Raw genomic sequence first — 13,110 nt, forward strand, 5'->3', positions numbered from 1 at the left:
CGTCTCTCCCCTCTCTGTAAGCCCCCACCCCTCCCCCACCCTCGTTCTCTCTGCTTAGTTAGTACTAGATGTTTTTTAGTAGTAATAGTAGATGTTAATTTAGGGTTCATAGATAATGATTTTTAGCAGTATTAGATGTTAATTAGTAGTAGTGATGGTATTAGTTAACTATTGTATAATGTAGTTTATTTTTACTGTTTTTAGTAAGTGTTTAAAATAATTAGTAAGTAAATTAATAAACTAGTTGAACTACTTTAGTTGTAGTTGAACTAGTTTAGTAAGTAAATTAATAAACTAGTTGAACTAGTTGAATTAATAGAACTAATGTATTTTTAGTAAGATAATTAATATAACTAGTTGAACTACTTTATTTTTAGAAAGAACTAGTTTTTTTCTATTTATAGTAAGTTTATATTTAGTAAGAACTAGTTTAATTAATAAAACTAGTTGAACATGTCATATTTGTTGTTATTTTTTAGTTTAAGCAATTATTCGGGATGTATTAGTGATAACTTATACGGTTTTTACTTTTGCAGAAATCAAGGAGCCCCTCCATCATCCCCGCTGTCGTCCCCGTCACCGACCCCCTCCAACATCGAGGTGAGACCAGCCAAATATCCATGTATATCTTGTGTTGCTCAAATAGGATATGTGGTTGCCCAAGTGGCCGTTCATGTTCAGTTTACACCTCCGAGTGGCCTATGTTTTGCCGGAGTGTTGATTAATTTCCGTTCCGGCAAATTTCAGGTGCTCGATATGTCCTTTTTTAGTAAAGGTCATGCCGGATTTTTCTGTGAATTCTGGCATGACTTGTGCTAGAATATGTAGAAAATATCGAGTGGCCTGGATTTTCTCGAAAAATAATGATCTAATTTAGGTTTTTAGTACATATATTTAATTGTACAAGTTTAATCTTTGAATTATGAACATAGGAAATGTCGTACTCGGACGACGATAGTCTCCCGGGGGAGTGTAGCTGGTGCCACGACGATCGAGGTATGTGCGACAGGTTTGTTGAGCTGGATGAAGATCGGCGCTTCAGCATTAAGCTCGAGGAGACCTCCAATGTTGAAACGGTATGCAACAACGACAAGTGTTTTTTTTCATAATTAAGCATGACTTCAACTATTTCAACGTCTAATTTTCATCTTTTACAATTCCACTAGCTTATCCCATGCCATGCAAGACGCTGTGTCTTGGAGAGGATGGGTTTTGAAGACCATGAAAATTTTCAAACAAAGAAAATACACCTAAGGACCCATCAAGATATCGATTTTGAAGTAAATCTATACAATTCTCAGAGCGTAACCCATTTTGGTTGCCAAAATTGGGAAGCACTTTGCAAAATGTATGGTTTTTATGAGGGTATGATTGTCACCATAGATCTTGGTGATCCTGACATCGAGCAAGACAATATGGACATTTGGGTCCTTGTTAATACGCTTCCGATTCTACCGCAATGTGAGTTTCTCAAACATAGTTATTAACTAATTTATATTGTTTATTTCAAAATAGTTGACAGCTTATTTTCATTGACAGCTTATTTTGAATCTTCAAAGAATGTGCAGAAGATGGTAGACAAAAACCACTACACTGATGGCTCCGAATTAACTTATAAGGAGAAAAGTCATCTGATTGCTTATTGTACTTATCTTGAGAATTACAATACCTATTATCGAACTCCTCCAAATTATGGTGAATACGTGCCACTAGTGCACGTGTTGAACCACGGTAACTTCTATGGAGATACCCTGGTAAGATTTTTTACTATTACGACATCAGTGCATCTTTTGCATACTTCTAAAACTAGTACATCATTGCTAACTACGAAGTTATTACTATGTTTTTCAACAGAAAATCCCGATGCATTTGTGCCTCATCTGATGTATCAGAATGGTCGCCTTGCAGTTCTGAACATACAACCAGGTCAATCTAAGGAGCTCACCTGTGCATATCAGATTTCTAAAACCGGTGAACACATGCTAATCAAAGAATGGAAAAAAAATTGGACATTCGCAAGGAGGTTCTTGGAAGTAACATTAAGCGAAAGGCAAGAATTGGAGACAGGATAATCTCCATTCTCCATAATGGAGAGTCAGGGGCTATCTAGTTTTTTGATATTTTACCTTAGAGAATATAGTAGGTCCTAAGAGAATGTAGTAGGTCCTATGAGGTACAATATGTTTATTATGTGATACAATGTGTTAGAGTTGATGATGAGGAGTACTTGTGATTACGACTAGTGACCAATTTTCTATGTGATGTCTCATTGATGAAAACGATGATCTTGAGGAGGTGTTATATGACAATGATGTATTATGATGATAAGTTGTTAATGATATGATGATGATATTTATTATATCATTGGGTGAAAGAACCGCGGATTAGTTTCAAGTGGATGTCCATCCACTTGAAACTAGTCCATGGTTCTTTCACCCCGTGATGTAATAACTCATTATGATGTAAAAACAATTTCTAAATTCCTGTTGTATGAAAACTTGTGTAAAGGTGTACGAATACAACATGAAATAAAAAAGAAATAAAATATGAAATAATAGTAGCAGTGTGGGCAGGGAGAAGCGCTACTACTAATTACCAGTAGCGCTCCCCCGGAAAGTCGCTACTACTAAGTCGATTTAGCAGTAGCGTGGGCAGAGGCACGCTACTGCTATACGTTAGCTGTTGCGCCTTATCAGTAGCGCATCGCCCCGCGCTACTGATAGGCCTAAAACCCGCGCTGCTGCTAGGCTTTTCCCTAGTAGTGCATGGTTCTTTGATATGTTATTGCTGCGAGCCAACCAGCTGTCCTCTCCCACACAAAAGCGGGTCATGAGTGTCGTGAGGGCTGCCATAGATTTCGGCTTTTCCTAGCCAAGGTGCCGGGCGAGCCATTCGTCGCGGATGTTGTGCTTAAAAGCTTCTAGGGCCTCTGCATCCGGACAGTCGACGATTTGATTTTTCTTTGTTAGGAACCGTGTCCAGAATTGCCTGGCCAATTCCTCTGGCTGCTGAATTATGTGGCTCAAGTCATCGGCATCTGGTGGTCGCACATAGGTGCCCTAAAAGTTGTCGAGGAATGCGGCTTCCAGATCTTCCCAACAGCCAATGGACTCTGCTGGCAAGCTGTTGAGCCAATGCCGAGCTAGTCCTTTGAGTTTGAGTGGGAGGTATTTGATGGCGTGTAGGTCATCACCGTGGGCCATGTGGATGTGCAGGAGGAAATCCTCGATCCATACCGCAGGATCTGTTGTGCCGTCGTATCATTCTATATTTACGGGTTTGAAACCCTCTGGGATTTGATGATCCATTACTTCGTCTGTGAAGCATAAGGGGTGTGCAGTGCCTCTGTACTGGGCTATATCGCGACGCAGCTCAAATGAGTCTTGCCCGCTGTGTTTGGCCCGGTCGGACTTACTTTTACTGTATCCGGCGTGACGATTCTCGTCTCGCATAGTGATGCGCCCTCGTGATCCGTAGATCGATCTTGCGTGTTTTGCTTTGTCCTCCAATACGTCTCACAGGTCTGGAATGCCTCTCTGTCGCGGCCACGAGGTGGCTGATCAGCCGCGTCATACGCGGGAGACTCCTCCAGTCGGGGTAGCAACCTGCACTTTGGGTAACTCTTGGAGGGGCGTTCGAGTTTATATTCCTCGGCCGCCAGGACTTCAGTCCATCTGTCAGCTAGCAAATCTTGATCAGCTTGAAGCTGCTGCTACTTTTTCTTAAGGCTATTTGTCGTGGCTATAAGCCGGCGCTTTAAGCGCTCTTGTTCGACGGGATCCTCAGGCACGATGAATTCTTCATTGTCGAGGCTTGCCTCGTCTTCAGAGGGAGGCATGTAATTATCATCCTCCGCCTCTCCATCTGCCGCTCTCTCAGGAGGGCTGGCTTCTCCATCCTCCTGCTCTAAATCTTGCTGAAGGGGATTGTTGTTGTCTTCGGCACTGTCCGGAGTGCTATTATCTCCGGTGCCAGTATCACCGCTTTTGCCTTGGCGGGACTTAGAGTGGCGCCGTTGACGTCGGTGCTTGGGTTGCTTCTTGGAGGGGTCATCCTCTGCTGTCTCGTCACCATTGCCTTCTTTGGGTGTGTCCACCATGTATATATCATATGATGAGGTGGCTATCCAGTGCCCTGTGGGCCGTGGTTCCTCTTCGCCTCCCGCATTGTCGTCCATACTGTCGATGTCTTCAGAGTCGAAGTCGAGCATGTCAGTTAAGTCATCGACAGTGGCTACTAAGTAGGTGGTGGGTGGGCGGCGAATTTCTTCGTCATCCGCATCCCAATCCTGCCGGACATAGTTCGGCCAGGATCCTCCTGACAAGGAGAGAGACCTAAATGAGTTCAGTATGTCGCCGAAGGGCGAGTGCTCAAAAATATCCGCGGAGGTAAACTCCATGATCGGCGCCCAATCGGATTCGACAGGACGGGCACAGGTGGTTCAGAGTCCGTGGCCGGAGAAGGATCCGGCAGTTTGGCAACACGGCTCTCGTAAAGGGTAAGGTTGATATTCGGCTCGATCTCCACAGAGGGTACGGCCTCCGTGGTGGGGTCTATCCACCTGTCCACGGATGGCGCAACTGGCTCCGAATTGAGGGTCGGAGCGGCTGCCGGTGAAATTTCTTGAACACTGTCTGATGGTAGAGTTAAATCATACTCATCGTGACCGCGTGGCGCACAAGGCAGGGGCTCGAATCCGTTGAAGATCAAGTCTCCGCGGATATCGGCCGTGTAGTTTAAGCTTCCAAACCTGACCTGGTGGCCAGGGGCGTAACTTTCGATCTGCTCCAGATGGCCAAGCGAGTTGGCCCGTAGTGCGAAGCCGCCGAACACAAAGATCTGTCTAGGGAGAAAAGTCTCACCCTGGACTGCTGTCACATCCCTAGTTCTGGTATGGTCCTAGGCTTGCTTTGTGCATCATGTTTAAATTTCAAATGAAATTGAAATGGGGATGTTGCAAACCCTAGCACCAAAGTTTTTTCCCAATAGGTTCAACTTTAAAATGGATTTTCAATGAACCCAAAATGCTATTCAAAAATGTTCGTGCTCTTTGGATAATGTTGGGAACAACAACCAAAGGTGATGCACATTTTTGCTACTCATTTTGGATTTTTGAATCAATGCATAAATATTTGATTTGAAGCTGTTTAAATTATATAAATATTTTAATGGCTCCAAAAATGTTGGGAATTGGTGAGGGCCTCTGGAATATTATATCTACATGCCACAAATATTTTCAGGATTTATGGAAATGTTTTAACATTTCTTTTAGATACAAAACAAATGTCAGAAATAGGAAAAAGAAAACAAGAGATAAGACAACACTTACCTCGCGCTTACCTGGTGGCCCAACAGGACCGGCCCAGCTAGGCCCAACCCACCACCGCAGCTTCGCTGTCGTCTTCCTCCCCGGATAGAAGGACGAGCGCGTGCTCGCCACGCGCTAGCCACGCACCTCGCCAGCTCCTGCTTGCCGCTCCCCGTCGACGCCCTGGCCTTCTACGGAGACGCCACGCAAGCTCTGGCCCCTCCCTCACTCTCCCCGAGCTCCTCCCCATCCTCTGTCTCGCTCTTCCCCTCTGTCCCGAGCGCTGTCGTCGCCGCCGACAAACACCACCGCGGCCACTGCCTTCCCCTCGCCTCTCCGACGTGCCCCAGAGCTCTACCTCGCCGCCTGCTACGTCCTCAACGAGCCAGGCGACCCGGGAAGCTCTGCATCGACGCCACCATCTTCGTTTCCATCGCCGGCCGCCGGAGATTCGCCTCACCGCCCCGCTCGCTCCGACACCTCCCCGGCCCCGCCGTCTGCACCGGAAGACTCGCCGTGAGCCACTGAATCGCTCCCCTCCGCCTTTTTCTTCACGCACGCCCCGTAGCCGCTGCCCTGCGAGCACCCGAAGCCGCCGTCCTCTATGGCCGGCGAGCTCCGTGCCCCGAGCCCCTCCGCTCCTGCTATTTGCTCCGGCGGGCTCCTGTTGCCCATTAGGTGCTGTCTAGCACCTCCGTTTGCTCGCCCTCGAGCTACAGCCCTGCGCCCATGGAACCCGAGCCCCGCCGCCGCTTGACCTCATCGCCGAGCCCAACTCCGGCAACCCCAGGGCCTCCCTCCACCTCCGTTGGATGCGACCGAGTGCCAGCTTTCCAACGGGTCCGCCCGCGGCCCAAGCAGCCTCCTGTAGGTGAAACCCGAGCCACTCCGGTGCACACCCGCCGCGGATTTGGTCGCCGGCGTTCACACGCCGGTGGTGATGACGTGGCACCGTCATTAGGGACTAATTACCAACTTAATTACCCCCTGACCCACTGACACACGGGCCCCACACCCTTAGTTAACCACAGTTTAAATTCTTGTTAGTTTTAACTAATCACAGTGGCCCCACAAGCCAGAGTTGACCTCGCTGATGTGGCAGTTGACCGGACCCGCCTGTCTGTGGCACTACGTGTCTTAGGGTCACTGACCAGTGGGTCCAACTGGTCAGGTTTGACCTGGACCGCGCCCTGTTGACTTGCTGACGTCACACCGACATCATGCTGACGTAGTAAATGCTTTTCTGGTTTTTCTTATTCGGAAATGATTTAGAAATTCCAGAAAATAGTTAAAACTTCTAAAATTCATAGTAATTCAATCGTAACTCCAAATCAAATAAATTATATATGAAAAATTATCAGAAAAATGCAAGGAATCCATTTATGCCAGCTTCATTCATGAAAAACCAACTTATACTTGCTGTATAAGTGAAAACGTAATAATGGCATGTTATATACTTAATCTGGGGTTTGCATATGAACCCTTGGTTCATATGGACTTCAACCAAATTGATGCTAGATGCATTAGGGCAAATCATAGCATCTTTGAAATGTCATCTTCATGCATCCTATTGTTGCATATGGTTGTTTATTGATTGCCGGCACCGTTCCCTCTCGATAGGTTCTACTCCGGAAGGTGTCCCGAGTACTTGTCTGAGGAGCAGTGCTTCTTCGTGGATCTATCAGGCAAGCAACCCCCCCTTGAGCATTTCGATAAATCCCACTCTCTCGCTCCTGCTCCTTTTACTGCATTAGGACAACAACGATTCAAACTGCTACTTTTCTGCTGTGGTAGTTGAACCCATTCCTCTGCATGACCTGCCATTGCCACAGTAAATAGTTGAAACCCACTAGCATGAGTAGGAGTTGCTTGAGCCTTGATGTGCCTACTCATCCATGCTTGATTTCTTTATGCCAGCTATGCTTAGAGTTGTGTCAGGTCTGATTCACCAGGAATGAATCGGAGTGGTGAACATGTCCTGCCGGTAAAGGCTAAGTGTGTGAACACGTTTTGGTAAAGGTAGCGATGAGAGGCCATGTAGGAGTACATGGTGGGTTGTCTCATTGGAACCGTCCCTAAGCACTGAGTTCTGTGTATGTTATCCAAGTCCAGTTACTACCACGCATTGGGTTCCAGTTATCCGGCCCCTCTCGGCTTATTAATCCACTTGATCTCTGTCCAGGAGTTGCAACTAGTTTCTGGCGTTTGTAGGTAGTGCTACTTGTCTACCAGGTGGTGCCCGACGGGACGGGCTTGGGACAGACTAGGCACCGTGGCATGGTGTACCAAGTGGCACCCGGATGGTGGGCTTGGGAACCCTGCACACATCGTTTGGGGCCGTGAGCGACACCCCGGCCGGATCTCCTTGCGGATGGAACCCGAATAGGCGATAAACCTGGACGAGAGGCTTGTGTGGTTAGTCAGGTCGTGGCCGACACCCTCGCCCGGCTTCCGCTTGAAGGTTGCCGAGGTACATGACGTGTACAGGGCTATAAGTGGCGAGAGCGTGTGTGAAGGAGTACACTCCTGCAGGGTCAACATTATCTATTCGAATAGTCGTTTTCCTTGGATATGGAAACTTGGAGGACTTATGTAGTACATAGACAACTTGAAGTGGATACTCTAAAATCCACAAGATAAGCGTGAGTGCTATGGATGGCCTTCTGGTAGGGAGACGGGAACGGATCCATAGTGGAGTATTGATATGGCGAATATGTGGACTCGTGTGCGTCATCTCACCTCAAAGAAATTTCTGATACTCATAGTATAGGTTAGCCACTGAGTCAAAGCTGGCTTGCTGCTGTTAAAACTCCACCACCCCCTTTTGTTGATAATGTTGCATATGTAGATAGTTCTGATGTAAGACTTGCTAAGTACCTTTGTACTCACGTTTGCTTATTTATGTTTTGCAGTTGGTTACCCTAGTGACTTCGACGAGTAGCTTGTTTCTCAGCTACGATCTTGTACCCTTGGGAGGGTCGTGTTTAGTCAGGCTTCTTAGTCTTTTCCTTCTGTAGTTGTCTGTACTCAGACATGTAATGCTTCCGTTGCTTGTATGCTCTGAATGATGGGTCATGAGACCCCTGTTTGTATTGAATGCTATGTGGCTCTTCTGGGCCTTTATCTATATGAGTTTGAGTTATGTTGTGATGACATGATGTACAGCACATACTTGCATGTTATGCGTACGTGTAACGTGTATTGCTATGTGTGGGATCCGACAACCTAGATGATTACCTCTGATAGCCTCTCTTATGGGGAAATGTAGTCTTGTGCTTCCATGTGCCATAGTAGTCCGCTACAGCCCGGTTCACCAGAGTCCTGCTAGCCCAGCACTACTGCTCCGGAACACTTGACTGGCCGGCATGTGGTTCACTTCGTTCTTGTGTCTGTCCCTTCGGGGAAATGTCACGCGGTGACATCCGGAGTCCTGTTAGCCCAGTGCTACAGCCCGGATTCATACGCTGTTGACCGACATGCTCGAGGTTGATTCATGTATGCCTGTCCCTGTAAGTTAGTGCTACTTTGGGTTCACGACTAGTCATGTCGGCCTGGGTTCTCTGTCATATGGATGCTAGCGACACTATCATATACGTGAGCCAAAAGGCGCAAACGGTCCCGGGCCAGGTAAGGTGGCACCCGTGGTAATACCGTGCGTGAGGCCGCAAAGTGATATGAAGTGTTACATGCTAGATCGGTGTGACTTAGGATCGGGGTCCCGACAACTGCATCGCTATCGATGATCGTAGGAGCCATCAAGCCTAACAACGACGACACAGAGGAACTCTCAATGAAAGCACCAATGTCGGTGTCAAAACTGACGGATCTCGGGTAGGGTGTCCCAAACTGTGCGTCTAAGGCGGATGGTAATAGGAGGCAGGGGACACGATGTTTTACCCAGGTTCGGGCCCTCTTGATGGAGGTAAAACCCTACGTCCTGCTTGATTTATTCTTGATGATATGAGTATTACAAGAGTTGATCTACCATGAGATCGGAGAGGCTAAACCCTAGAAGCTAGCCTACGGTATGATTGTATGTTGTCCTACGGACTAAAACCCTCCGGTTTATATAGACACTGGAGGGGGCTAGGGTTACACAAGGTCGGTTACAAAGGAGGAGATATCCATATCCGTACTGCCTAGCATGCCTTCCACGCCAAGTAGAGTCCTATCCGGACACGGGACGAAGTCTTCAATCTTGTATCTTCATAGTCCAACAGTTCGGCCAAAGGATATAGTCCGGCTGTCCGGAGACCCCCTAATCCAGGACTCCCTCAGTGGGCCTTTGGTTCTGGTTCGTGTTGAACTGGGACTAGGGGGGCTCCAACCGGGACTAAAAGCCCCTAGCTCCCCGGCGCGTGCTCGTGCCACGTGGTGGGCCTTTGGTCCTGGTTCGTGTGGAACCGGCACTAAAAGACCTCACGAACCAACACTATAGCCCATTTCTGCACTAGTGTAATTTCTGGTTTGAATCCGATAACCGATAACAGCCTGGGCCAACTAGGATTTTTCACATGTGAAAATCTCATTGGCCAAAGGATCCACGTGCTAGCTCAGCATTGTGAGAGATGTCATCCATTCAATGGACGAGACGCGCCTATGAAACTGTGACACGTGGCATGGCCCAAGAGTGGTCCATTTAGGTTAAAAATGTTGGCACGTTTGACTTGGTTAAAAGTCAGTGTGTCGGCCAATGGAAAGTCTGATAACGGCCTGTTCGCACATAACCCATTTACGTCCCGCTCACGACCCGTTATTGCCTTTCCGAATTAAGCCTAATAGTGTCATGTCGGCCGTTCAATATGATTCCAGCTTGTTCTCATTTTTGGCCCATATATGACCTTTGATGTCTTTCGGCCCATATTATGATGCCTTTTGTATCTTTAGGCCCTTAATGGCCCATAGTGATTCTGGCCCGCATTGAATAATAAAATTGCTTTGGCCCATTAACGACCCATGATTCAGTTGGTCTGTTTCCAGCCTATGTTAACTTTTAGTCTTTTAAGGGCCCATAAACTTTTGGGATCATTTGTGGCCTACAATAACTTATGGTGCGTTACTATCCAGTTTTGCTAATAGGCCAAATTCAGCTAAAAACAGTTGTCCAACTAGAAAATCAAAAGGAACTGCACACAACCTGAAACAGAGAGGAAAATCCAGATGCTACAGGAGACGTTGATTACAAAAGGTACAGGACTATGCACATTTTTTTTTTACAGTTATGCAGTATGCACATGACAGATTAGCTTTGCCTCCAAGAAAGAAAAGGAAAAACATGACAGACTAGCTTGTACATATAGCTAGCACATACTTCCTCGGTTCCAAATTACTTGTCGTGGTTTTAGTTCAAATTTGTAAAACCACGACAAGTAATTTGTAACGGAGAGAGTAGTAGTAAACTAGCAGTACATCACTTGGAACGAGAAATCAGATTCTTCTTATAACTAAGCCATTACATTTACATACCGGCAGCCATCATGGCCTTGAACTCATGGAAGTCGACGCGGCCATCGCTGTCCCGGTCATGCGCGGCGATCATGTCCTGCACCCTCGCCATGCACGCCGCCTCGGGCACCCCCATCCGCTCCAGCACGGCCTGCAGCTCCGCCGCGGAGATGTACCCGTCGCCGTTCTCGTCGAACACGGCGAAAGCCTCCCTCATCTCCGCCTCCTCGTCCTCCTCGCCTCCCCCGGCGAGCTCGGCGTGGAGCGCCTCGAAGTCCGCGAACCGCAGGCCGGGCATGCCGGGCGCGACGTAGGCGGCGACGAGCCCGTCCGCCTGCGCGCCCAGGGCGAGCCCCAGGCGCCCCAGCGCGCCCGAGAGCTCGGCGGCGGTGATGACCCCGTCGCCGTCGTGGTCGAAGAGGTCGAACACGCGCCGCACCCGCAGCCTCCGGTGGCGCTGCTGCTGCTGCTGGTTCGCTTGCGGCGGCGCCGTAGACATTGTGTGCTACACGTAAGAAGTTAAAGTTTGGGGTTGCAAGTGTTTGTTTGCTTGTGAGAGCGAATGAAGTTGCTAGGGGGTGTATATATAAGCCAGCCATTGTTTTGCCAAATGAAAAGGATAGACAGCGCTCCACAGAGAACGACTTGACCAAATACGATGGGCTCCTATGAATGTCAACCTTGTAGTTCGGGAAGGTCATCATTTCCTATCCCACAATCAAAAGTAGGAGTACGTAATTAAACTGATCCAGTCGGTTGTTTATATACGCAACGCGTTGTGACATATGGTACTTGCTTGCTGTGTACGCCAGCTCCAACCGTTATCAATGGAGCTTTGTCGTGGCTGATGCAAGTTGTAAGCCGTCAACGCGGCAAGCACACGGTCTTGACGCTGAAACGGGTGAGAAGGATGAAAAAGGAAAAATAAAACGGGACTTACAACTTGGAAATGGGCTCCTTTTTTTTTGCGGGCTCCTTTTATGCCGTTAAAAGATGAGGATAGCGATCTGTCTATTTAGGAAATGACTGTTTTTCAATTCAACAATAGTTAGTTTCTCCTACCACTACCAACCAACAATAGGCGCCGTCCTTTTCCTGCAAATCATTCTTTAGGTACATCTTCATCACGAACCTTTAAACCGCCTGCAACAATTTGGACATAGCGGTTCGGACGGATTTTGCAATCCAACGCGATCCCCTATCAATCCGTGGATCGTCCAGACGTCTATTTTCCCGCAAACCGGACGCAAATCAAGGGGGCTTTGCCGATGTCCGGACCGTAGCCACTTACACGTCTGCCATTCCATCCCACCCCAAAACCTGTCCACCCCAAGTCCTGATGCTCGCATTATTTATGGATTTATTTCAAGATTTCCGGTGACGTGCTTTCAGTGGGAGGGGATGTTCTCGTCGACGACGAGGCGCCTACGGTGACTTCGTAAATTTCATAGGGGTAGGACGTGCATAGCGGTAAGTGTACGCGTGTATGTATGAGCGCTTTGCGTCTGTATTGTGTTCAAAACAAAAGAAAACCCTCTCCAAAAGTACCTCATAATATATTTTAAAAATAATACTCCTACAAAAACATAGACATGGTACAAGCTCAATTGCTCGACGTAGAATTTTAACTCAAACTCTGGGCGATGCCAAAAAAACAAGGGGAAAGACAACCCGGGCCCATGGCGCCGGCCTAGGTTATAGAGATGGCGTAGGCCGAAAAGCTAAACGAAGCCCACACACACGCACTCACCGCCGCGCGTTCCTCTCGAACCACCACCCTTTGTCAACCTTTTTTGCTCAAATTGCTTGTCTGAAGGGGTTATCATAACAACCTACCCGCCCTTTGTCCCTCAAACCAAACATATAGATGGCTAGCTCTAACCATTTGACATCCCACCTAGCCAAAAAGTAAAAATGGTTATCCCTAATCATGTGGTTAGGGATACCCATAGTCAATCAAACTATCCCTCGAACCAAACACATCCGAAGGTTTTCTAGTGTTAGTTGGGCTTTCAGACTAATCGTGTCATTCTGATTGAAGGTTTTACTTGTGTTTTACTACCAAGTTATTGTAAACAAAGGCCGATACAATAAACTCTTTGTTGCTAGCAAGTAAAATTACTCAGGGCCCAGCGTTCTGAAGACTATAGTTGGACCTCTTTGCCCCACTGGACAACCATCTACTAAGGAGGGCACTTTTCATGCGACCATTGATGGACCTAGGATTGAAGCAAATCACAGGAGAAGAAATTGGCAACTTTGATTTTTTTTACGCTTATAACTACCTCATAACATTCTATAAAAAATGCCCATACAGAACATAGACAATATAAAGCTCAATTGCTCGATAAATCTAG

The 13,110-nt window shown here is 47.3% G+C and overlaps 1 protein-coding gene across 1 annotated transcript; it reads right to left on the bottom strand.

Annotated features, from left to right (window-relative positions):
- Nucleotides 1-10,448: 10,448 nt before the first annotated feature.
- LOC119297840 (probable calcium-binding protein CML21) lies at nt 10,449-11,302 on the bottom strand. The gene has a single exon (XM_037575468.1). It carries the CDS (start codon nt 11,250-11,252, stop codon nt 10,767-10,769), a length of 486 nt encoding a protein of 161 aa, XP_037431365.1. The 5' UTR covers nt 11,253-11,302; the 3' UTR covers nt 10,449-10,766.
- Between the last annotated feature and the right edge of the window lie 1,808 nt (nt 11,303-13,110).

Source organism: Triticum dicoccoides, chromosome 5A (genome assembly GCF_002162155.2).
Source record: "Triticum dicoccoides isolate Atlit2015 ecotype Zavitan chromosome 5A, WEW_v2.0, whole genome shotgun sequence".
NCBI classification, from domain to species: domain Eukaryota; kingdom Viridiplantae; phylum Streptophyta; class Magnoliopsida; order Poales; family Poaceae; genus Triticum; species Triticum dicoccoides.

Excerpts from the sequence above, each read along its gene's own strand:
- LOC119297840 (XM_037575468.1), bottom strand. The coding sequence starts at position 11,252 with ATGTCTACGGCGCCGCCGCAAGCGAACCAGCAGCAGCAGCAGCGCCAC.